General features: G+C 36.1%; 1 protein-coding gene across 4 annotated transcripts in view; it reads right to left on the bottom strand.

Moving 5' to 3' along the window:
* OPA1 (OPA1 mitochondrial dynamin like GTPase) overlaps positions 1-24710 on the bottom strand; it is a 97234-nt gene extending 72524 nt beyond the window's left edge. The window contains exons 1-8 of one of the 4 annotated variants that reach the window (XM_079921577.1): positions 24457-24710; positions 20536-20854; positions 19778-19874; positions 16963-17070; positions 15861-15914; positions 15108-15175; positions 6233-6343; positions 791-844 (exon numbers count right to left, since the gene is read on the bottom strand). In XM_079921577.1, the coding sequence (XP_079777703.1) occupies positions 791-844; positions 6233-6343; positions 15108-15175; positions 15861-15914; positions 16963-17070; positions 19778-19874; positions 20536-20854; positions 24457-24488 (843 nt within the window). In that variant the 5' untranslated portion in view covers positions 24489-24710. The remainder of the gene's footprint in view (positions 1-790; positions 845-6232; positions 6344-15107; positions 15176-15860; positions 15915-16962; positions 17071-19777; positions 19875-20535; positions 20855-24456) is intronic. The other 3 variants (XM_079921578.1, XM_079921579.1, XM_079921580.1) reach the window with 3 other exon arrangements.
* Positions 24711-27355: the final 2645 nt, after the last annotated feature.

Genomic DNA, 27355 nt, shown 5'->3' with positions numbered 1-27355 from the left:
GGCTGGGAAGCCATAACAAATATATACAGTGCTGCTCAGAGCACACGCTATTCTAACATATAGTCAAGTGTAAGAATAATGCATAGATATTAAGAAAACCTGGGACTCAAAATATACTAGTTCCTAATTTCATCTAGATTGTCCTTGTATTTTTTTCCCCTAAAAAGAGAGACCCAATAAGTCTTTTTAACTTATTCTTAATTATTGCATGTCATTGTATCTACATAGAATAACTAAAGATAGAGTGGGTGATGGGGCAATTTTTCACTACAATGTTACCTACTCAATTACATTGCACAGAAAAAGTCTTTAATGATAATTGTTATCATCAATTATAAGAGAATAACTTTTCATAGTAGTGTTAGAAATACCTTTGGAAAGGTTATTATCTGATTGGCTTTGGGCTTCAGAGAAGAACTGTGGTAGACTCAACTCCAATTTCTTTAACTGTTACTTAATTAGCCTATCAATGTAAAATTGCAAACATAGATTTATGTAAGGACAGGTCACTTTCCCCAGTTTTTGCCGTAGTTTTTCTTTAAAATTAGAAGCATAAGATTCACTAAAAAATAGGTTTTTACACATAAATTAGTTAATTAAACTTATCAAGTTCCTTCATTATTCCTTATTTCTCAATTAGTTTTTGCATTTTGGGGAGCATCTACTTATAATAATAAGGTTCTATCATTAAGCCACTCTAAATTTTGCTTTGTTAAAAAGATAAATTTCCATACCACCAAACTTAGAGTTTAAGAAAAACTTTCTGGTTCTTTTTACTCATCAGAATTACCTGGGTATGCAGAAGCTCTTCTTGAAGTTGGTCTATTTTCTCTTTGTCTGACACCTAAATGTTTAAAATAAATAATTTTATTGGAGTAGAATTAGGTTTATATAGAATATACAGAAAGTTAATGTTTTTAAAAAAGCATTTTTAAGAGTGAAAACTACTGGCTTTATATGGATATTTAGTCAGCAAATTTTAAATCAAATGCTTAATTAAGTAAAAATATCTTATTCATTAATAAAAATAGCTCATCAAAATTTTATATTAAGTGAAAACCTTAAAAAGCAACCATCTTCCTATTGCCATTCTAGTCATATATGGCTGGCTTGTTAGAAAAACAAGAAAGCAACACATATGGTTACTATATTCTTGATAGGTTATTTTGTACTCAAGCACAGGGACTTGGATGCTTGGACAAATAGGGCAATAACATCCTTACAGAAATGTTTTGGGAAGTCAGACACATGTTATCATTTACAGCTACTGAAAAGTTCATTGGTCATAGTGTATCTTTAAGCAAACACTATCCATTTCTATTCTGTAAGTAGGAAAGCGTTTAATAAATGCAAAGAACAACTTGCATTTTCAGAGCTTTAAGCGGAGCCAGATGCTTATTTTTAAATTCAGTTCCAATGCAAGATCTGCTAACCCATAATAAAGCGAATGCATCAGGAGCAATGAAGTTGAGTAAAGCAACTAAAATTGATTTCAACATAAAACAAAAGTAGGATAAAATCCACAGGTATTGGGGAAACTACTCCGAATTGTTATTAATGTTAATATTTCTAAGATAAAATATTCAAAACAACAAAAAACTTTATTCTATAACAGGCTTTCAAGTAGTCACAATTCCAAATATAAAACACAATAATCAACTGTAATTAAAATGATGTCATTTATGACAAATACATGTAACTGTACTTTGACTCCCTGGTGAGATGCCGAAGTTGCCATTCTCAGTCTTTCAAAATAATTATCTAATTTCTGACACTCAAAATGTTTAGAGATGATTTTATTCCACAGGAGACAAAAATCAAGTTAAAATTCATGTAAATCTTTATTCATCTTTATTCATTGGCTATTTAAGCAGTCAAGACATCATGGTAGCAAATATATATGAAAACATTCTAAATGATTTGCTTATTGAGGTAGACGTTAATAACTCTCATCCATGCAATAAAGTTATTTTGAGAGTTTAATTCCTATTTCCAAATAATTTATCAAAATTTCCCTCAAAATTCTTTTTTTTTTTTTTTTGCAGTACGCGGGCCTCTCACTGTTGTGGCCTCTCCCATTGCGGAGCACAGGCTCCAGGCGTGCAGGCCCAGCGGCCATGGCTCACAGGCCCGGCCGCTCCGCGGCATGTGGGATCTTCCCGGACAGGGGCACGAACCCACGTCCCCTGCATCGGCAGGCGGACTCTTAACCACTGCGCCACCAAGGAAGCCCCTTCAAAATTCTTTTAAATAAAAATGACAATACTTGTTAGAAATGATAGGTATGTATCATTTTTTCCTAAAAAGCCTATGTCTAAAAATTCTAAATTTGGTTTGGTAATTAGAAAAACAATAATATAAAACAAACTTTGCCAGAGACTTGTGGATATAAGTGTTTTTCATTTGACTATGTGTTTGTAAAATGGACAAGAATTATTAATCGTCTCCTAAAATGTGAGGAAACAAGCACGTTGGGGAGGAGCCCACAACCCAAAGAACAAAATCTTAAAGGCCACTGAAGAAATAAATAATTCCATATTTTGACCATATGGCATGCCATCATACTGTAATAGCATGGTCATAAAAATTTTGTTATGCAGATTATATTCCCAATTCATTTTGAAAGTTTCTCTGATTTACTCTGTTCCGTTAACTATTCATCCAATGAAGTTAAATTAGTATGAAATGTATAAACAATATTAGTATAAACTGTTTTAGTTTTAGATGTGAATATTTAATGATTTCATGTAATATAAATTACAGTAGAAAATCCGACATTTCTCTATATCTGGGGCAATAATTAAGAAACTAATACAATTACACAAAGTTAGAATGTTTACTATAAGCCAAGGAATATAAAAGGTTACCTTGATAATTTGGTAAAATAAAAAGGATATATAAAGAGTTAAAATGATATAAGGTTATTAGAACATTACAAATACAATCTTTATGCTAATATTAGTATTTAGTACAATGACTGTTAAGATTTTCATAAATTTGGATTCTTAGGAATATTTAAATTTATCATGTGTGCTTCTGGCATGACTGTTAGAAACAACTCATGCAGTTTTACCAATACACTTCCTATCTGCTTAGTTTAATGTTAAATTAAAAGATTAATGTTATTATATAAAAGACACGTGATGGTGGAATCAAGAATTAGACCTAATATTTTCTAGGAAATAAAATCAAAACATTTAGGTTCACAAAATAAATATTAAAGATTAATGATAAGATACTTTTACATATTTTCTTAAGAGACTAGTACATGCTATTGTTAGTCTATCATTTATTTGAGGTCTTAACTAGCAACCTGGGTATATTTTATTTTGATGCACTTTACTGGTAAAATTCAGCTACTTACAGTAAGTTCTTGTCCTACTGTTTAATATATTTAGTTTTCATTATGAAATTAATTTAAAACTCACCCTGACAGAAATGGGTATCAATAGTCTTGAAACCAGAGCTTTTCTACAATTCCAGGGCTGTAAAATTGATGGAGAAAGAGCGGAACCCTCTGCAGAAACAAGCTAAAGCTGAAAGAGAAAAACCTTTACTAGCTCCTCACAAAACCAAGCCTGATTTTTAAATTTTAAGTATCTCTTCCTACTAAGCAATTCTGGACATTCTGAAATACAGAAATGCATAAGACTCGTAAAAATTTTTATGTATGTGTACATATTCACAGGAGGCAAACCTATCAATGGCGGTCTTAATCTGCTGTCTCTGCATGAGCTCCTTTGCTCAGATGATACAGGGTAAATCTATTAGCCGCTACTAATAAGACATAAATAATGAAGGCCTACTTATATTTTCAAGGTGTAATAAGAAATAATGGTCAAAAAGCAACAAAAAGTAGCTGTGGCTTTGTACCTCAAGCAAACCTCAAATGCTTAGAATGATAAAAATCTAATCAAATTAGGATTTTGGTCATTATGACAATGTAGGGCTGAAAAGTCATCTGTGTACTAACTATAGGGGGAATAAAGGGGAAGATACAGTAAGGAAACCATCTTTAAGGACAGTAAAAGGAATGATATTATTATAGAGGAGCATAAATTGTTTTTAGTCTCATTTACTTTCACACAAGGCAACTGTAAAGTGGGCAGGAACAAGCCCTGTTTCGTGCTCTACTAAGTATGCCTTAATAAACAAAACAGATGGAGGTACAGTCCTGCCAGTAGCTCTTTTACAAATGTGTAAAGTGAGGAATAAAAGGGTTACATGGATAATCCAATAAATATTAGGAATAGGAAGGATAACCGTAAGCCTGAAAAAAGGCTAGTAAAGTTGGCCCCAATGAACATTAACCCTTGGCAGTGTAGAAAATAAACAATATTCACTACTGATATTGCTTAAATCATCAGATTCAACAGCACATCAATAATCTTAAACTGTATCTTAGAATCTTAAAATAGCAGATCTATAGGACTCATTGCAAATTATTTTACCATTATGAAAAACACAAGAACTACTAGTAACTAGAGCTATATTCATATTCCTAACTAACGTACCAAAACACAGTAGCTCCCTCCCCTTCTTTCTGTAACAAAGCTAAGGAACAGAGGGCTTAGCCTAAGCATCCAACTTGTTACAATATTTAAATGGTACTCTCAACAGCATGAGGAACAGAGAATGCTAAAGCACCATTTAAAGTAAGTCCTCCCTTGGGACTTCCCTGGTAGCACAGTGGTTAAGAATCCGCCTGCCAATGCAGGGGACAGAGGTTCAATCCCTGGTCTGGGAGGATTCCACATGCTGCGGAGCAATTAGGCCCGTGTGCCACAACTACTGAGCCTGCTCTCTAGAGCCCGTGAGCCACAACTACTGAGCCCACTCACCACAACTACTGAAGCCTGCACACCCTAGGGCCCACGCACCGCAACTACTGAGCCCATGCACTGCAACTACTGGCCCATGCACTCTAGGGCCCGGGTGCTGCGACTACTGAGCCTGTGCTCTGCAACAAGAGAAGCCACCGCAATGAGAAGCCTGCACACCGCAGTGAAGAGTAGTCTCCGCTCACCACAACTAGAGAAAACCCGCACATAGCAACGAAGACCCAACGCAGCCAAAATAAGTCCTCCCTTGGTTTAACACAAGTAGGAAAATAACTTGTTTTCTATTTCTACCTATGTTATTCATTCACTGAAAGCTAAACAACATACAGGAGTTGATTCCACAGCCATGGAATTGAGAAAAGCCAGGTAGTGATACTGAAAAAATAAATGAAAACTATGATGAGTATTCTCAAGTATTAACCACCACCAAATGCGACAGGGTTTGCCAGCAGAATTATTGCACTAATTATCTACAATATTAGTTGATTTCAATATCAGAACCTACAGGAAGCTAATTATATGACTGAATCTTTTTTCCTGAGTAAGATTTGCACCTAACTCCAAAATTTTTCTTATCTAATATATGTAACACAAATAGCTGATTTCAAGATCTTAGAGTATAATTTTAAAATCATTACATACAGTTCATTTGACTCTAGTCTCTTTAGAACATTAACCTTGGGATCTATACTACAGGATCATCTAACAGCCAAAAGTATATCTTTAAGGATTCCTTGGTTGCTCCTATAACCAAACATTTGTATACTGTTATGCTGAGTTTTATCAGAATCTGTTCTTTATTGACCAGAATTATATCAAATTTCCAATGTTCAATCCTGCAGTAGACAAGGTGAAAATCTGTGCTGACTTTATTAATAAATGTGGAAAATCTTTATACAAATTTATCAAAGTATATAAGAATAATTTTGCCCCAAAGTTAAGTCAAAACAGTTTCCTTCTGTAAGAAATAAGAATTCTCTGCTGATTCATTTTAACTAAAACAAATACATTTCACTCTTTAATTTAACATGGTCATTCACAGTAACCCTTTTCATTTTACAAATGAAAACTTGGAGAATAGACAAGTTGGCTACAAATTTAAGGTGACTCAATAACTGGACCAAGTAAGCTGCAATTCATAATTCTTATCTAAGTACAAATCCATGAACCCTCACAGATAATCTAATTTTCAGAAAATAAATTCCTATGTTTAATATTTTGGATTTACCTACTCTAGGAAAGTTGCATATCTCTATTATCTTTCATATTTTTACTTTGTCAAAAATAATTTCTCATAATTGGAGTCCATGAATGGATTAAGGTGACACGATCCTGGTAGAAACGGCTGATTAGTGTGAACATATCAGTAGCCCCCTTAAACCATCCATCACCTTGCGCTTCTGTTGGGCATGGCTCGTGCTATATTGGCCTGCGGCTCTGCGCGCTTCCTCTTCATGCTCTTGAATTTGCTGTTGTAAGAGAATGAGCTCACCAAGCAGACCCTGCCATGAGTTTACAACGAGGAGAAGAGGAAAATTGGGGAGGAGAACAATGTTAAACCAAAGGGCACAAGAAAGGAACAGATGTAAGTCAGAGAAGAATGGATAGCTTATAACAAAAATGGAAACTCAGTTATGTACCTTTAGAGCCACTATATAACTAGGTTCTGTACTACATTTCCATTTTTCTCCTCAGTAAAATTATGTCTCAGAAATATATAACAGCATAGTTTAGTAAGTGAAAAGGAAAATGCAATAAGTGACTGCTGAATAAAACGAGCCAGATATATAATATCAACATACAGTAAAACCGAGACTAACTGGAATGCTCAAGGAAGGTGGCACTATAGTTAACTAAATGTCCTAGTAACAGAAAAACTGAGAAAACAAATACTTCAACCCTTATTTTTGAATTGCCAATACGAACTAGTGTACGCTCCTGACTTGATACATATGGGGGAAAAAACAAAACTGAGTTTTGAACAGTGTTGATTTCAAAGGTCTGAATCTTCTAATTCTCAACCATAAGTTTCATACGACTAAATAGAGAATACATAATACCTTAATCACTTATTAAATTATTATTCTTAAGTTTTCCTTGACATCTAATGTCTTCAATTAAAGACCCCTCAAGGGACTTCCCTGGAGGTCCAGTGGTTAAGACTCCAAGCTCCCACCGCAGGGGGCGTGGGTTTGACCCCTGGTCCAGGAACTAAGATCCCATATGCCACATGGCGTGGCCAAAAAGTAAATAAATAAAGATCCCTCAAAACGTAGTTTTGAGCATCAAGTTAATCAAGGTTTTACATTAATTCATAATTTTACATGTCTACGCACAGAATCTTATTTGATTAAAATCTAAGGGTTTTTTTTTTTTGCGAATTAAAAAATAATGTTTGAGGTACTGTTTTAGCTTTATACAACATCAAATAAGTAGTTTGACTGAATTTTCACTTTTTATAAGCTGTTTTGACACTAAATAAAAATGGCCTCTGAGAATATAACCAAGGATATATCAATTACTAAAGCACAAGCTCAATAAAATAACATAATTAAGATATGGAGATAATATAGTTACTGTGAAAATAAAAATGAAACAAAACCCAGTTTGGACCTATGCACAAAATAATCATCATTTCTATGTTTAAAATTCATTCCATTTAATAATCATGAAATGTTCATCTGATGCAATGTATTCACTTGTGACATGAAACGAAAATACATGTCATTTTCTGTACAGTGTTTTTAATTGCTGTCTATTAGATAATCAACCTCAAGAAATGTAGGAGAAAAAACAACTAGCAATTGACAATGTCAGGAACCTTATATTTTCTCAATTAGAAACCCTAAAAAGGCAAAGTTCCGATGAATGAGGTCACTCTTTAATTTTACAAGAATAGTTTACCTGGGAGAACAATTTTTAACAAGTTATAATAATAAAAAGAATTAGGAAAACTAACACTCATTAGGAGTTTCAAATAGCTTCACAGCTTTATAAAATAACTGACAAAAATATTTTATTTTGTATAGTACAATTATAAAGTTTCTTAAAATGAAATATTGGTTAACGTTACATTCAAATTTTAATTAGTAGACTCACCTGGAGGCTTAATAACTTAGTTTATATAATCCAAAGATTTATATAAATAAAAAAGTTTACAAGAAATAAATACAAATAGAAAAGATGTATTACAGTAAAGCACTTTAAATTAAGGGAAATATTAGCAAACAATTAGGGGGATTTTTATTTTGTTTGATTCTTAGTTTTAATACATTAAGTTATACCAACATAATGAAACTGGTTGACTTACTATATAAATCAAAGGATGAAACTAGTTGATATTTCTTCATGAAAAGTAAGAGAACATCAAAGTGGCAAGTAACATAACTAAACTTTCAACATCTGTTTCCAAATTCAATAGTACAAAATATATTTATAAAAACCTGCGGTTATCTTTTAACATGTATCTTTTAAATAAACACTTTTATGGTCATTGATAAATCAAAGAAATGCAATGCCAACTCACTACCCTCATCATTCCCATAATTTTTTATGTCCTTTTTTTTTCATTTTTTGTATCACTGTCTTTCATCAAGCAGAAAGAAAAGTAATCCAACTCATTTTTATTCATTTAGTCATTTATCATAATCACTTCTTCTACTCATCCAAGTGTTTAGATTTCTCAAAACAGTTCCCTTTTAAAGATGGCTTCCCATGTTGGCTTACACATTAGTGTACCTGTGCTTTAATTAACATAATACCCAGTAGTATAAGTTATAAAATGCTAAAGCAGTGAGAAAATATTCCACATTTCTTAACTGTGCTGGTCTATCAGGCACAGGATTCTTGTTTATTCATAGCTTAAACACCCCTCCCTAATCCACTGTTATACACTGTACATACAAAGTGTATGGTAAATATCTAATATCTATTACAAGAAAAACACCCTCTCTTTCTAGTGACACCTCACTTTCCTTCCAAGTCTGTTACTGAAGCACTTTTATGTGAAGGTAGTTGAAATTAACTGTTACCTCCTAAAAAAAGTAGGAAGAAAACAAGAATTAGACACAGAAAAAGCTATATACACTATACTAAAAAAGGTTACCATTATCCAACTTTAGGCATCAAATCTCACCCTAAGCACAGCTGGATTAGCTTTTAAAGCTAAGGTTTGTGGAATAAGGAAGGGAAAAATGTGTGTGCCTCCTGTGCAAGATGAGGCATTTGTTCATGCCTCCTTGCATGAACAGAACACTTTTACTCAATAAATATTTTCCCAAGTTCAGACATTCTTCTCTCAAGAAACAGCACATAATTGTTTTTTAAATGATATATATTACATTAAAAATGTACTAATTGTGATCTTTAACAATAGTTATTGTAAACAACCACAGATGAATACTCTCTAAACATCTCCTGGTTACTGTCAATTTGACGCTGCAGTTCTCATAGTCCCATATTTCATGTACAGTGTTCTCGGGTTTTTAAAAAAGTGTAACGTCAGACCAAGAAAATCAGTGATAACTCCAGAAACCAAAATGTCAACTGAAAATGCTGCAAATACCTCTAGAAGTTGATAAGCTTGTTAGAAAATATTTTTAAAAATCTTGAAATTATGACTCATTCTTATGTGAATACATTTAAAATGCTATATTTTTGGGAATTCCCTGGCAGTCCAGTGGTTGGCACTTGGCGCTCTCACTGCTGGGGTCCTGGGTTCGATCCTTGGTTGGGGAACTAAGATCCCACAACCCGGGAGGCATGGCCAAAAAAATAAAATAAAATAAAATATTGGGTTGGCCAAAAAGTTTGTTTGGGTTTTTCTGTAAGCTATGGAAAAACCCGAACGAACTTTTTGGCCAACCCAATACTATATTTTTAACAGTATTCTAAAGGGCCCATACCTTGTTTGTTTTTATACCTAACACACAGAATAAGGCCTGACACTTCAGATGTGTTATGGCCAGCACCTAGGATAGGGCTTGGCCCATGTCTGTTGCTTGAATGAATTAAATGATAACCTACTTTTACCTAAAAACGCACACAGTTTACAGCACAAAATCCAAATTGGGTTTCCTAAAAATTGCCTATTATGTAAATAAGCTACACATCAACCCTACAGTCCATTTTCCCACTTATCACAATCCCCAGAACAGATTCAACAGGAATTAAGGGGAGGAAATTAATCAAATAATGTGAATATGCTAACTCATGGAATAATTCTAAGTCTTAGATGATAATAATCATTATTATTATCATTACATTAGTTTTCATTTAGTTTTATCATGTGCCAAGATCTTGTGCTAAAGGGCTTTACGAAATGCTCACAATAACCCTTATCAGGTAGGGTTCCCCCTATTACTGAAGAGGAAACCAAAAACTCAGAGAAGCTAAGGAACTTATCCAAGGTCACACAGCTCAGAAAACAGGAAAGACAGAGTCTGAATGCAGGCAGTGTGACTCCAAAGTCTACACCTGATACCTGTTAGCTCTACAGTCTCACTATTTTCAAAGTGCCTTTGACCCTTCACGTTCAATTTACATTTAAATAAGGAAAATGGTAAAAGTGCAATATTTCGGAGGGCAAATGTAAATTACTCTTTAGAGAAGGAGTTGACAAAGTACAGTGGTCTACCTGAGTAGTCCTAGAGACCACAGGTTTGCAAACCTAAAATATTTACCATCTGGCCTCTAAGGAAAAGCTTGCCAACCCGTTTTATTAGTTTTAAAAGTAACTTGGGTCCAGAAAAGAACTTCGTGAAAGTGAAGACTTCTTTCCCCTTCCATTTAAAAAATATTCCTAGGCACTAAACTACTTTTCAAAGTTTGAATAATTCTGCTATTTCATTAGCTAAAAAGATCTATTTTCCTATTTTCCTCCCTCCCAGTAATATATAATTCAGCTCAAGATATTCACAGCCAACTAAAATATGTTTATTATTGGATATCAGAAAGAAGTATGTCTTTCTACTTGAATTATTTAATTTGCTCCAACTGAGAAATATCGCATCCTATTTGGACAATTTCTACAAGTAATTAATTTCAAGAGATGAACAAATCAGTCTATTACCAATAGTTTTTATCGATAATACAATTTCTACCAAATCCCCTTTGTTCTAAATTATTACCTAAAAATAGTGTTATGTACACAGTATTTATTTAATGTTTTTTAAATGACATAAAAATGCAATATGCTTATTATTAAGGAATAAAACAAGTATCTAACCAAGTACAGTTGCCAATTGTTAGCTGCTTAGGAAACCTAAGTTTCCTGAATCTGCGGCTACTTGATGGTGCTGGTTGTGAGAATTTCATTTTGCCACAGTTTACATTATTTGTTGCATGAGGAATCCCAGAAATGTTAAGTCCTACTTAAGCAACACTGCTTTGTTACAACTCAGAATTCCGAGTATAAGTGCTACCTTCACATTCTTGCTCTCTTCAATAGTTGTCAAATATTGAAGGCCAGGAGAAATTCAAAGGTAATCAGAGCAAAAAGACACATTACATAAAATCTTTGGGCCCACTCTTGTTAGCATTAATCAAATTTGCTTACTTTTTTTTTTTTTTTTTTTTTTGCGGTACGCGGGCCTCTTACTGCTGTGGCCTCTCCCGTTGCGGAGCACAGGCTCCGGACGTGCAGGCTCCGGACGTGCAGGCTCAGCGGCCATGGCTCACGGGCCCAGCCGCTCTGCGGCATGTGGGATCTTCCCGGACCGGGGCACGAACCCGCGTCCCCTGCATCGGCAGGCGGACTCTCAACCACTGCGCCACCAGGGAAGCCCCAAATTTGCTTACTTTAAATCAGACTTTTACTGAGTTAAATCAACTGATGAATTGTGTTAAGAGTTCAGCATTATCCTAGGCGCTCTGAGAACAGAGATTTTGTGATAGAAATAGCCTATTAAACAGTAAGAATGAAAGCCAAAGTAAATAGTGTTTCATCTGTAAAATGTTTTAGATTGTTAAGAGAATAATTATTGGGACTAAAATGGTTATGGAAGGCTTCACAGAGGTGACAACTGAACTGGGCTTTCAGGATGAGTGGAAATTAGGCAGAGAAAAGGGAAGAGAGATATTTCAGAGGGTAGGTATAAAATAAGTAAAGCCACACAAATAAGAATTACAGTAACGTGGAAAGGAAGATAATTACTATTTAATGATTATTTTTAAAAGAGTAACAATACTTTTTATGATTTGGACTTCAAATATTTTCTATAAATTATAAATGGGCTTGTACCCTTCAGAATGACCATATTCCTTACTTCTATGAGATGTTTATGAGCCATCAGAAACATGACAGAACAAAAGCACAGATAATGTCTCATTTAGCAAATTAATTTTCACTAGAACACAACAATGTTACTGAATCTAAAAAAAGGAGATACACTAAGTGGTCCTGTCACCTATATATACTATGACTGATATACAGAAATCTACTGACTTACAAACCAGGTGAGTCCATTAATTCACTAAAAAAGGCTTGTCACTCCAATTCCGAATTTGTCTTCAGGTAGTTCTAAAGGTCTCCAGGTCTCACTAAGGGCTCTTTCTAATATTTTTCTATAGTGAACACAAGTTTAAAATTTTTTGACTAACTAAAAGCATTTACTAAAATGTGGTTTCAGTATTTTTCCATTTTTTATTTATCAAAAATACGTAGAAGAACTTTTGATAAACATTACTGTCCACAAACTGAACGGATATAAATACAGGCAAAATCAAAGAAACTTGAGGTTTAGTTAGCCTGTGTAGCATTATGTGGGAATAGATGCTTTTTGACTTTTTGAAGACCTCAATCACAACTTTCCAGAACACCTAAAAGTCCAGGGACCCCAGACTGGGAACCACCAGTAATCTGTCTATTGTGTGGTTCATTCTGCCTGACTCAAGTCAATCTGGCATCTGTGTTCCTGCAACTCCCTGTCACTTTCACTTCGGTTGACTTAGAAAGGTTCCTAATTGTCCCTCTACTTGCCAGCACTTTTCCAGATGTGTTCTCTTATTAGAAAGAACAAGTTTTCTTTTTACTTCTAGTCGAAATGTTTTTAATCTATTACTACATTAAAAAAATCTGATTCACATTTACTTTTACATTTCTAATAGAAGTCTAGCCAGAAACTTTGGTATAAACCCAACAATCATTAAGCTAAGGCATGAACACCATTTTAAATCTTGGGGCTCTCAGACACCAGACTGAACCAATCAAAAAGGTATCACCTGAACTCTGGATGCCATCCTACCACCTCTGATTATTGCCCAAATTTTCAAATTTGATGCTTTAGAATAATTTCAAAAAGGCTTCTGCTAAGGTCTCCCTTTCCATGCTTACATTCAACCATCAATTTACAGACAAGTCTCTTACAATCAGTTTATCTGCATCTTGTCTGAGTAGTTCATTATTTTCAAATAGCACAGGTAACAGTCAAGCCTTGAAAACATAATGCTGCATATTAATAAAATTTAAAACCACTAGTTGAGGTTGAAAATACTTTTTCTGTAAACATTTATACTAGCATTTAATACTATCTGATTTAACCTATAATGAAAACGGCTTAATTTATAACAAATAGTTGGAAATAATTGGTGCGTTTTTAATGGGCAAGATAATCACCATAAATTATGGAAAAGTTAAAAAGGAACAGTCTACAACAGCACTTATCTTCAAGCAAAGTAAATTATAATATAAAGCAATAAATTTGCTCTCGTGTCTACTGTATAAAATAAAATCTGTAAATATAAATTCCCAGAGATCAGTTCTCTTGTTTCTTCTATACTGCAGAGCTCTTGATCATTTATCAGTTACTACTCATTTATCACCTTAGCAGGATTTTAAGGGAATTATCTCTCAGGACCTAAAAAGGATTCTCATTTACCAAAACAATCCTAGGCCATATCAGAAAAGAACAGAGATGCAAGCCTCCCTTAACTGATCTAGGCAACAAGAAATCCTGTCGCTCAAAAACCATACTACCATACTTGTAACAGGGGTTCCTTCTCCCCAGTTAGATTAGCTTTTCTCTACACATTAAGTCTATCTGCATTAAGGGCCAAGGCCTTGGCTCAAAATAAGCTGTGCATCATAGGCTAATTTCTATTCAAATGTTTCTTTCCAGTAGCATGTATATTCAAGGGTATCCCTTGGTTAAAATAATGCCAGTGGAAAAGGTTATCAAAAATGATCAAGTTAAAAGGCAAACACACACACATATACACACACATTTTGAAAAATGTTTTCTCCAAAAGATCAAGTTAAAAGACAAAAGGAAAAAAATCTTTTGAAATATAATTAAAACTTGGAATATCATGTAAAAAGCTCAAAGTTGAAGGACAGGAAACAAGATGGAAATCTATACATAGAAATTACTTTCTTTCTGCTTCCCCAAAAAACATAAAATTATTTACCTCAATGATTTAAAACCATAATAACCTTCATCATTTAATTTTTAAATGTTCATATTGAATTTTTAAATGTTCATGGAGTATTTTTTCCAGATATTTATTTATCTAGGTTATTATTTAAAAAGAAAAACTTCCAAGGAATCAGTTATCTTACCAATTTCAAAAGACGAAAAGAATTAAGAGTAAGACAATATCAGGTTAACATATTAATATAAATACACAACAATGCACGTTATTCTACATCAGCAATTCTCCTAAAAGTTTCATATGGGTTTTAATGCATGAATTGAAATTAACATATCCTAAATAACCCCATACATAATTTTGTTGACTAGCAATGTAACAGAAGTCTATTTATCCCTTAGTAACAAACCTGCCGTTCCCTTAATATTTCCCCTAACTGTATACCATGAAACATTAGTCCCTAGAAGGTATTTCATGGAAGAAGGGCTTTGTTGCTAAATAAATCTGGAAAACCCTGCACACTTTGACTTCTCTTAGAGATTCACAATGCACATGCATATATTAAGGTCTGAGAAATCCTAGGGAAAAGAAAAGAAGCCTGCTTGTTTTATTTATACCAGCTTTCCCCCACACATACTTAACAACAAAACCCTTTGTTGGGGACAACCCTGGAAACTAATATTTCACAGACATATTTGAGGGAAACTGGCTTCTCCAATTATATTTCCAGAACTGTTGAATAATACCTTGCATTTTGTACCAAGAATAATAACAATACCTCCACTGGATGCTTTTATGTTTGCTTCTCGGATGCTACCATTTTCAGATCTTCCAGGGTAGGTAAAAACTTTAAAAAATCTTTCAAGACTATCTACGTGAAGAATGCTCCTTTATACGTACCTTTCTATAAGGCTTGTCACTTTCAGACCCGGCATCTGTCGCTCTAAATGCCGTTTCTCCAGGTGAACCTTAAAGATAAATATGCAGTCCTTTAAATTCTCCAGTGAAGTCAATAGCCTAAACTAAATTCCAAATTATGTTTAGTCGGTTGAAAGATAAAAGGATTTTTAGAGCAAAAATCACTTTTTGGAAAGCTATTCTTATTTTAAGGAACACAGTGGTTAAGCTAAGAAAAAAATTTTCAAAACCATTATAGGACATGTTTAACTGATTTTTTAAAATATCACTGAAAATTACAATAAAAAATAAGGCAATCTTTGATAAGGATTATTTTACATGAGAGTACTTACAGTTCAGCCATACACTACTGCCATTACAGACCATATACAGTAAAAAAATTAAATTAAAAATGTCAACTGTGACAGGACAGATGAGACAAATTAAAATGACTTTCATTTCAATTAACAGAAACAAACACATCAGGTTCAAGAAACTATTTTGGTTAACCAAACTTTCTTTTTAATAACTTTAATCTTATAATATAGACACATATTTAGGAATTTTAGTTTTACCACAAAAAAATTATTTTATTATTTCCACCTAAAGGATAATGAATTTGCCCAATATAATTCTGACATTTTAAAATTTAGCATAAGCAATATTATAAATTTGGTCTGCAATTTTATTTGCAGCTAGTTTATTAGATGCATTTAAAAGGCATGTTAAGATCAGCAAAAATATCTGTTTACACACCTAACAAGAGAAGTAGGTCAGAAGCTTCTATGACTTCACTAACCAATTTGTGACCTGTGAAAAATCAGCAAAGGGGGAAATAGAAATGTAAAATTTAACAATGAGCAAACAAAGATGTCTGAGACCTCAGATTTATATCATGATAGGGCAGAATTGGGCAAATACACCAGGACTAGTCTTAGTAAATTCTACTCATTATGGTCCGTTATAATTAAATTTGTTTTAAAATCACCAAATCGGCTCTAACCAGTTATGAACAGTAAACACATAGGAAGTGTCATCTACTTGTCAAGAGCAAGTGATTTATTTTTCCCTCACTGACTAAAGCCAAGCATGTTTAAGTTCTTGCAAATTTTCATTTTCTTGGCCCAAACAAAAATTAAAACCACGGGGACTTCCCTGGTGGTCCAGTGGTTAAGACTCTGTGCTTCCACTGCAGGGGGCACAGGTTTGAACCCTGGTCAGGGAACTATGATCCCGTGTGCCGCGTGGCACTGCCAAAAAATAAAAATAAATTTAAAAAATAGTAAAACCACAGAGCAAAAAAACGTTGTGTTTATCCTTTTATCAAAAACCTGGCTTTTATTTGTACTAAATATTTTCATTTAAAAGATGGAAATAGGGACTTCCCTGGTGGTGCAGTGGCTGAGAATCCGCCTACCAACGCGGGGGACATAGGTTCGAGCCCTGATCCGGGAAGATCTCACATGCTGCAGAGCAACTAAGTCCGTGAGCCACAACTACTGAGCCTACACTCTAGAGCCCGCGAGCCACAACTACTGAGCCCACGTGCCACAACTACTGAAGCCCGCATGCCTAGAGCCCATGCTCCGCAACAAAAGAAGCCACCGCAATGAAAAGCCCTCCTGCCGCAAGGAAGAGTAGCCCCCGCTCGCCGCAACTAGAGAAAGCCCACGCGCAGCAATGAAGACCCAATGCAGCTAAAAATAAATAAACAAAATAAATAAATTTATTTTTAAAAATGTTAATTTAAAATAATAAATAAATAAAAGATGGAAATAAACAAATGAATACATTTTAAGTATTTTTCCTCTGTGTTTCCCGACATTTTAAATGAGATCAAACACACGTCCTTCCTTACCTGTGGTGAAAAAGTCCTTCAATAAGCTGAGGCTTTCAACAATCTTGTCAAAGTCAGGTGCCAATTTTGCAAGGTCCTCTGAATCAGGAAGGGCTTTTCTAATTTTCTCTGGAGAAGAGAAAAGAAACAGTCTCAAAATAAGAATTTGACTATTCAAACATGCATGCAATTTAAATAATTATATATAAACTTAAATGTTTTTTTCCATTTTTCTCCCTATTCCAACTATAACTGCTACGTATATCTGAAACAATGTGTTATTCTGATGATCTTCTACAAGCCATGAAAAATTTTTTAAAAAGACTCACCAAACATACGGTTTAGAGGGTTATCTTTGATTTATAAGTTAAATGCCTTGAGACAGAAACACTGTATAAATGTTAACACTGGATTGGAAACAGAAGTATTTTTGGGGAGGAAGTCACAGCAGAAAGGCAATGAATCAAAGAAAAAAGAAAAATCCTTTGTAGCACCTGACCTGAATTCAAAAAAAAGTGATGAAATCCCAGTTCAAGTTTAAGAACAGAATTCCATTACTCTTCTCTCTCCTTTTGTATTCCCTAGGAAAACTTACACTTGTTACCACTTCAAAAAACTGTCTCTGAACTCAAGACAAGCCATTACTTTATTATTGCTAGCTTTATTTATAAAGTGATCAAGTATTTATTTTTGTTTACAAATACTCAACAATTTTGTCAAAGTTTGGTACAACTTTACAGTGTCTTCTGAATTAGGAAGGGCTTTTCTAATTTTCTCTGGAGAAGATAAAACACGAAGTTTCTCAAAATAAGAATATGTATTAGGTCTTATTCTAAGTGCTATAAAAGCACTAACTTGTTTAATCTTCATGTCAATGCTACAAAACAGTTCTCATCAACCACATTTTACAGACGAGGAATGGGGCACAGAGGTTAAGTAACAGGACCTGCACATACAGCAAAGTGGGGGAGTCACGTTTAAGCCTAGACAGTCTAGCTTCAGAACCCAGGCTTGCAGTCACTACAGCGTGGGATTAGTGAATGCATACCGTTAAAAGCTCTTCTCATAAACGTTAGAAAAGTAATTTGAAGGAGTGCTTTTCCTGTAAATATCTTTGTCAATGCAACAATTTTACCTTTAAGACAGTGCTGTGAATAGTGCATGCAGAGATCAAATCCACCCCCATATACACCTAAGCTAAAGTCTAAAAAATGTCTATACAAAGTCTTAAAAAAGAGACCTGAGGAAAATAATTTCATCAGAAAAAAAATCTTTTTCTAAAGATCACCATGAGTTACTGGCAATCATAACTACCAAATATACTTTTTTTCTCATCTATCTATTATTTGAAAAAGGGAACAATGAAAGACTAACAGGAGAAATTACTCTGGACACTAGCAGGCTTTTAAGGAATCTGGTTACAAAAAGTAGAGGTAACCAAGGTACTCAATCAAAGGGAGCTAGTTAGGTGAAGCACAGTGCATCTGTTCTGGGTAACATCATACAACATTGAAAATGATATTCAAGAAGGCTGCTCGGCAGAGTAGAAAATGCTGACAAATGTGTTAGGTAGCAAAAGACAAGATAGCAAAGTGTATGTTCACTATGACTATATAATTCTTAAAAAGCAAAGTAAAATATTAACCACATACACAAAATAGGTACAATTAAAAGAAACTGATCCCTAAGGATAGTGGCAGCTGTGTTAAACTGATGAACTAGTGGATGATTTTTTTTCTTACCATTTTTTTCTCCTATTCTATTACTTTTATCATTAAAATAAAACTACTACAACCAGCCATCATCAAAAAATCTACAAACATCGTGGTGTGATGAACTGGGAGACTGGGATTGACATATATAAACTAATGCGTATAAAGTGGATAACTAATAAGAACCTGCTGTATAAAAAAAAAAAATCTACAAACAATAAATGCTGGAGAGGGTGTGGAGAAAAGGGAACCCTCCTGCACTGTTGGTGGGAAAATAAATTGATATAGCCACTATGGAGAACAGTATGGAGGTTCCTTAAAAAACTAAAAATAGAATTACCATATGACCCAGCAATCCCACTACTGGGCATATACCCAGAGAAAACCATAATTCAAAAAGACACATGCACCCCAATGTTCATTGCAGCACTATTTACAATAGCCAGGACATGGAAGCAACCTAAGTGTCCATCAACAGATGAATGGATAAAGATGTGGCACATATATACAATGGAATATTGCTCAGCCATAAAAAGAAACAAAACTAGTTATTTGTAGTGAGATGGATGGACCTAGAGTCTGTCATACACAGTGAATTAAGTCAGAAAGAGAAAAACATATACCATATGCTAACACATATATATGGAATCAAAAAAAAAAAAGGTTCTAATGAACCTAGGGGCAGGACAGGAATAAAGACGCAGACGTAGAGAATGGACTTGAGGACACGGGGAGGGGGAAGGGTAAGCTGGGACGAAGTGAGAGAGTAGTACTGACATATATACACAACCAAATGTAAAATAGATAGCTAGTGGGAAGCAGCTGCATAGCACAGGGAGATCAGCTCGGTGGTTTGCGACCACCTAGAGCGGTGGGATAGGGAGGGTGGGAGGGAGGCGCAAGAGGGAGGGGATATGGGGATATATGTATATGTATAGCGGATTCACTTCGTTATACAGCAGAAACTAACAGACCATTGTAAAGCAATTATACTCCAATAAAGATGTCAAAAAAAAAAAAAAACTGCTACAACCTTAAACTTCGAGTTAAGGAGCTATCTCAATACAACTATTTCTCTTTCCTAAAGATACAACCAAGAAAAGTATTTTAATGTTGATACAAACCCAAATCGATATACTCATCAATCTCCCATACAATGTCAGGCACAATCCATTTATAGTCACTAAGGTCAGGTATCATGTCTTTCCACTGATCAAAAGTCTGAAAGATAAGAAAGTATGCCAATCAAATGATCTGAATGCCATATCAAATATTAAAAAAAACTATTTAAATTTATTTTGTTAAAACATGCTAAGCTACTAAGAGCAATGTATTATGTTCAGAATTTTTAGAAACAAAGTGGCCTCTGCTCTTCTAAAAGTAAATTAGCAGACAAGCATATAAAACATGTAAATGCTCCTTTACTAAATACAGAAAATGGAAAAATTCAAAATGTACTCCTATTGCAAATGGGTTTCATGATTTGGCTTTAAACAACACTGAGGAATACAAGGAAGACAGACCACGGATCAGGATACCCTGCCTTTGGTCCCAGAGCTGCCACAAAGTAGTTGCATGAGCATGCCACTTACTTCCCTGCCTGTGCTACTAAATGGCAAAGCTGAAAATCAAACCTAAGTGTTCTTACTCCCAGACCAGTGCTCCTTCCATTAGGCCATTTTCATCTCTTATAATAACTAAGATTCAGAGAGCATTTTCCTATTAGCACCATTAAAACAGTTCAGCACATAATAGAGACACACAATAAATGTTTAAACATCTAATTACATTCTACTGCACTAAAGAAAAACGACATATGCTAAGAAACTTTAAAACAATCATGCTGGAATAACTGGAAAAGCAGTAGGAAAGTTAACCTCACCTTTTTGGCTGTATAGCCACCCCCAACAGCAGATCCGAGTATGAGATACCGAAGTTTTAAGAGTCTTGCAGCTAATCTCGCTGGCCAAAAATTTCTGTGGGGCTGGTAGCCATATTTAATTGGAGAAAGTTTCAGTTTACGTAAAGGAAGGTTAGTTAGAGAGGAGAACTGCTGAAATGAGGTCCTGAAGTGGGGTCTTTGAAGCTTTAAGATAGGATGATGCGAATGATAAATACTTCGTGATACCAGATGCAGTTTTTGTAGTGGTAAGCTTCCTTTTGTTCCAGAGTTGTGTTTCACTAAGGACTGGCAGACCTCACTGAAAGAAAAATAGGTGTGGAGGAAAGATCAGATGGGGAAACAATGCAAAGGAAACGATATAAAAGAGCAATATGCAAAAGGGAAAACACACAGGCACACACGACCAATCACACTGTGTCTTACGATAGCCCACAGTTACTAACCATTTACTGTGTGCCAGGCACTGCTGCAGCAGGAGCTAACTCATCTGATCCTGCTGATAATCCTATGATAAAAGTACTAGTATCGTCCCCATTTTACCAACGAGGAAAAGGCGGACAGACATAAGTAAGTTGCTGAAGTCCCCACTGACATAAGGAGTAAAGGAAGGATTCAAACCTAGGCAGTGGGACTCCAGAGCCTGTCCCCTAATTTACTATATGTGGGCTATGATCCTGGTCCAAGAAATCAAAACTGAAATCAAAAAAGGTAGAGACTTATTAACTACTGACAGCTATTTGCTGTCAGTAAAGTTGAAAACAAAATATCTTTGTATAGTGACATATCCGAACTAAACTCATCATGGTAATCATTTTGAAATGGTATAGAAATACCAAATCACCATGTTGTGTAATAGGAACTAACACAGTGTTGTAGGTCAATTATACTTCAAAAACACACACACATAGAAAAGAGATCAGATTTGTGGTCACCAGAGGAAGGGGGTGGCAGAAGGGGGAATTGAATGAAGGCAGTCAAAAGGTACAAATTTAGAGTTCTAAGATAAATAAATACTAAGACTGTAATGTACAACATGATAAATACAATTAACAGGCTGTATGTTATATATGAAAGTTAAGACAGTAAATCCTGAGAATTCTCATCACAAAAAATATTTTTTTCTATTTCTTTAATTTTGTGTCTGTATGAGACGACGTCTGTTCACTAAACTTACTATGGTCATCATTTCATGATGTATATAAGTCACATCACTATGCTATGCACCTTAAACCTATACAGTGCTGTATGTCAATTATACCTCAGTAAAACTGGAAGAAAAGATGTGCTGTAATAGCAAAAAATGTTACCACTTAAATATCTAATATTAAGAACAGAAATTTATAAACTATGGTACATAAACAAAAGAGAATACTGAGAATACTGTGTATAGCCATTGAAGTGATAAATACGAAGACCGTGTAGATATACGAAAAGATTTCATGTAATGTTAGGCTAAAATGGTGGTATGAAAATAAATGTGAATTATGGATGCACCTATACAAAAAAAGGCGTGTAAACTTTTACTTTTAAGCACAGAAGTTCCAGTAGCTTATAACATCTATTCTTTGCCCTCTCATCTATGTTTCACAATCCTGAGATGGTCCAGGAATGGAAATTAAGGAAAAATTAACACCTCATGTACCTGGCTCCCCAGAAAAAGAAAGAAAGAAGGGGGAATACCCCAAAGAGAAAAGAATCTAAATGCACATGTTACTATCTGAACTCTTCCCTCCTGTCCTTCCTGGCAGAGAATGAAAGTCTCCTACGAACAAACATACGCCTGATTATCTTATTCAACACACCGTCATAGTGCTTACTAAGGGCCAGGCCCCATACTAAAGAATAAATTTTTAATTCATTTAGTTACACGGGAGTAGAAATATCTTAAGGAAAAGGAATGAAGGAACATTGAAATAATGTTGTGAAGACGGACAGTGAGGGGAAAGGGGTACCTAACTGCCAGGCATTATGACAGATGTTTACACAAATGCTCCTGTTAACTCTCAGAAAAACCCAGTAAGGTAAGTATCCTTATTTGACCAACTTGCTTTTTTTAAACTGTGTCTTGCCTAAGGTAGAATGACTAGTGAATGGCGGAAAAGGAATGGTGGAAAAGGAATTTGAATATATACTTCTATATATTAGGCCAAACTAAAAATCAAATGTGATGCAAAACAAGGCTCCCCGACCCCAACCCCAGAAATCATCTATTCACACTCATCCATCATCTCCTTTTAATCTATGTACTGTTTCCTAGCATGTTATTATTTTTTCAACAAGTTTATGCAAATATTTATTGCACCTAAATAAATGTTGTCCATTGGTCTTCTGACATGTCTATGAGCACATATTTAGATATATATGTCAAAGAATGTTTATTTATTAAAGAGTAAGAATTAAATGTACTCCTTCATAACATGCATAGGAACTACATCAAAAGACAAACTCCAGAACTTGGGGCATCTGACCTTACGCATCTCTACTTCAGCAGGCAGCTAAACTGTGCTATCAACATAAGACATTTTAAGTCATGACTACAGAGTCAAAAGTAACTTTAGAAACAATTTAGCCGACAGCATCCAATTGAATAAACAATTATCAGTTGATAATTAGTTGGTTGGAAACTCAATTTTTAAAGTTTTTCCTACATATCTTAATTGCTCCAACAAAGTACGCTATTTTCTGCAAAGTCTTTTCTTATGTAAAGAAAATTAGATATATTTCCCCAGTAAATACTGAGAAGTAGAAATAAAAAGGTTGTAAATAACTTAGTTCAGTACCAAGGGCTGTGGATTTACTCAGAAATTAAAATTCCATGACATTAGAAGTAACTTATTCAATCAATTATTCTAATTGACTGAAACTTCAACTATTGTATGCCATTCAGTTCTAAATTTAGATTCAAATTAACCTTCACAAAACAAATGGATCCCCTCTCTTATAAACACTATAAATTACACCACTTAAAAACGTTCCAAAAAAAAATTCAAGACAGGTGTTTAGCGACTGAGTTAATTCAGGAAAACCAAGTTTTTCCAACCTTGCTTGATGTATGTTACTTCTCATCAAATGCCTGCAACAATGAGTTAAACCTGAAGATATCTAAGGATACTAGAACACAGCTACGTGTAAAGATTAAAGTCAAATTTAATTTCATTAAAATGCACATAGTAACCCATAGAAATATAAATACTTCTATGATTTTCGGTTTAGGATTAACACAGACCAGGGCAACAATAACACAGTGATTAGAAAGGTGGTGCTACATTCACCACCTCACATCCAAAAAGCAAGTCTCCCTTCCTAAACACTGAAAAAAGCTGCTATTTAGAGAATATCTCTAATCACCATCTCTGACACTACATGTATGCGTCACCGCTCCAGATCTGACTCCAAATCATGTTCACTCAGCGTACTAAGGAAAGAGGCAAAGTCCCCTTCACCCCGAGAGAGGAGCTCAGGTACCTGCAAAAGCAATGTAAGCTGGCATGGAGGCAGAAGCCAAAGACAGTGAGAATTAAGAGACGCGGCAAGGGTGACACATGGTTAGAGTCATAGAGCCCGGACAGAAACAAGAAGCCACCAGAGACAGAGATAACAGCGAGGACAGAAGGGTGAAAGGGGCAGGCACAAAAGGACAATAGAAAAGGCCAAGACTGAAAAGCGCCCAGAATCTTCCGAGGGGCATAGGAACACGGACAGGGGCCAGTACGGGGGACAGCACCTAGGTAAGCCTAGTCAGGGCACCTGTCACTCCGGGTCCTCAAAAATATCCCGGAATCCTCCAACTGCTCTCTGCTTGGCCTGAGAGTTACCTGCACATTCTGTATGTCGTGATGGGACAACCTCGTTTTCTGGAGGCCCCGGAAATAACGGGGCCAGGTCGGAGCCCGCACTTACCAGGCCACGGCAGCCCGGCGTAGTCGCCACATCCCGCCAGCGAGGAGGTCACACAGGCGCCGAGGCGGCCGGGGGGAGCCCCTGTGTCAGCCCCAGTCCGGCTCCTACTCCAGGAATGACCGAAGAAGAGGCCCTCGGCAACAAGGGCACAGAGCAGCCACTGCGGACCTCCCAATAGCGAATGGACTTCCGTGAGAGCCTGCTCGGCACCCGTACTCGGTCCGACGGGCAAACCTCCACCCCACCCCTCTTCCTAGGAGGGCAGCACAAACGGTCCGGGGGAGGACTCACGCATGCGCTCAAAGCCTCTGTAGGAACCACAGTATTTTCCCCTCCCCTCCCCTCTTCCCTCCCTTCTCCCCACCCCGCCCCAACCCGCCCTTTTTGTTTCCAGAGTGGTGTGGTGAATTCGTGCCTCTCTGGTTAAAGACTTGGGGAAGGGAGGGGTCGAGGTGTGGGGGCAGGGGCTGAAGGGCGAGAAATACGGAGTGATAAATTCTTACTGGGTGGCTACCATTTGGAAAATTTGGTGTTGCAGGAGCATAGAGGAAATTAGGGAATACAAAATGAATACAGTACGGGGATAGAGTAATAGAACAGAGTAATGAAAACCCACGGCTGCCCCTTTGCCCTGCTCCTTTGTTTGGCCTCTTTGTTTACGAAGTACTTTCATATTCTTAGAGCAGTCTCCGGAGGCTGGAGAAGTACTGGACAAGTTAAATGCTTTAGAATCTCTGAAGGTCAGATCTAAGAGGGGTCATGAATTAGGAGATCTAAGGGCTTGGGACAAGCTTGTGCAGTTTATAAAGGCGTCAAAAATGATTTTGTTCATTTATTCCTTAACCGGCTTTCATCTGGCTTTTAATCACACTAATTTGTTGAAATTGCTGTTGTCAAAGCCTCCAACAATTCCATATTGCCAGTGGTCACGGGACCGCTCCGCGTTCAGCTCAGAATATTGGATCTCAGCACACTCCTTAATCGTCTTCCCTCTCCTGGCTTTCAGGACATCACATTCACCTTTTCTCAAGGACCTGCTACTCCCCAGTCTCCTTTGCCATTTCCTCCTCCCAGCCTCTAAACGTAGGATCTCTTGAGATACTGGACCCCTTCTCTTCTTTGTCTTCATTATCTAAGTAGTCTAAGTCAGTTCTATGACTTTAAATACGCTTTTCCCATTCCAGCTCTTATCATTTTATGTTTTATGTGGAAACGGAGCCATACAAGGTATGTGGCTTGTGGAAGGTAGTGAAGTCAATTAGTGGCCCAATATCAGAGGGCTGGGTATGCCCGCTTCATTTTAAGAACTCCACCCCCGGCACATGCTACCCACAAAATTCCTTTCCCGTAATCATCAGACTCATAAGACAGTGTGCATCCATTCACAGTAACACCAAATATAGACCCAGCCTATGGTAGTAAACTTCCCAAATGAAGGACTCTGGGATTTTCTTTATTATATTTAGTGTGGTGACTGTTTTAATGGCAAGTACAAATGGGAACTTGCTATACTGATCTGTACAAAATGTAGGTTTTCCCAGGATTGTAGACTTATGCAAAAATTCCTTTGTTACTGTTAATTCCAGTTGTTTTATGGGAAAAAAAGTGGAAACCAAATAATGGCAACTCCTTCCATATATGGGTTATCTTTACATCTTACAAAGTCCTTGTTTTGTGATTCTATGTCTAGGCATTTAACCTGCTGAATCTGTTCTCCGAAAAGCTGGGTTCTCTTCTTGGTGGGTGTCAAGCCAAAAGACACAACTAAGCCAAAGTTCAGGAGAACGAAGTATTTATTCCTTGCAGTAAGTGAGGAGAAAACTGGGAATCTCCCAAAGCAGTGATTCCTCCAACAGCAAAATTTGGGAAGTTGTAAGCTAAGGGAACGTGCATGTTTATGAAGGGGTTGGGCAGTCAACAGAGTACAAGCTTGAGTTGATTGGAGTCACACAGGTCAGAAAAGGTCAACATCATCATCCCTTAGGTGCCAGTTGATCTGGTGGTTGAGGCTTCAGGCTAATCTTTACCAGTGAAGCAGAACTGGGAGTCTTTACAACTGATACATTCTCTTTGCTATTGTTACTTCTCTTGCCTGATAACAGTTGTTTGTTTCTGCATTCTTTTGTTCCCTTAAGATCATTAATTACTGAGACCTGAGGACAAGCATTGTGGCCAGGCTGAGATCACACAATGGCTTTGGCCCAAAATGCCTTCTCTAATGCCATGAAAGCCATACGTAGTTTTCTTTCTCCAGACCCTCTACCTCATCTGCTTACAAGTCATGGAAAGATGTATACATGCTGTTTCTTCCTGCATTGCATGAAGTAGCAAAAGATCAGAATCAACATCATTAAAAGATAAACTGACTCAATAAAAATTTTAAAGGTTTACTTGATCAAAAATTATTCAAATCAAGCAGTACCAAGCTGTAACAGGGAAGAGCCAATTTTGACTCCATGCTGGATCTGTTTCTTTGACTTTAACCTTTACTTTTCATTGCTTTTGTTATTATAATCATACATAATGGCCTGCCTCAGGGAACCCTGCCCCTCTGCCTGAATGTTAAACTGAAGTGCCTTCCTTTGTTCAGCTCACAGGGAGACAATCTGACCCTGCCCACCTGTGAATGGCTGCAGGAAAGAAGAAATTAACATACCCTGCCTCAGTGTAGGACATGGGAGGAGATGTTTTGCAACACTCATGGCCCTTTTTACTTTACTTCCTCACCGCCTCTCCCTCTCTGATTCTATAAAACAGACTGGCATCCAGACCCCGATAAGATGGTTTTTGGGGACCCTAGTCCGCCATCTTCTCAGCCTGCCAGCTTTCCAAATAAAGTCGTTATTCCTTGCCTCAACACCTCATCTCCCAATTTATTGGCCTGTCTGTGTGGCGAGCA

The sequence above is a fragment of the Stenella coeruleoalba genome, assembly GCF_951394435.1.
Source record: "Stenella coeruleoalba genome assembly, chromosome: 5".
NCBI classification, from domain to species: domain Eukaryota; kingdom Metazoa; phylum Chordata; class Mammalia; order Artiodactyla; family Delphinidae; genus Stenella; species Stenella coeruleoalba.
The sequence above is the reverse complement of the archived record's forward strand: the minus strand, read 5'-3'. Positions and strand labels throughout refer to the sequence as shown.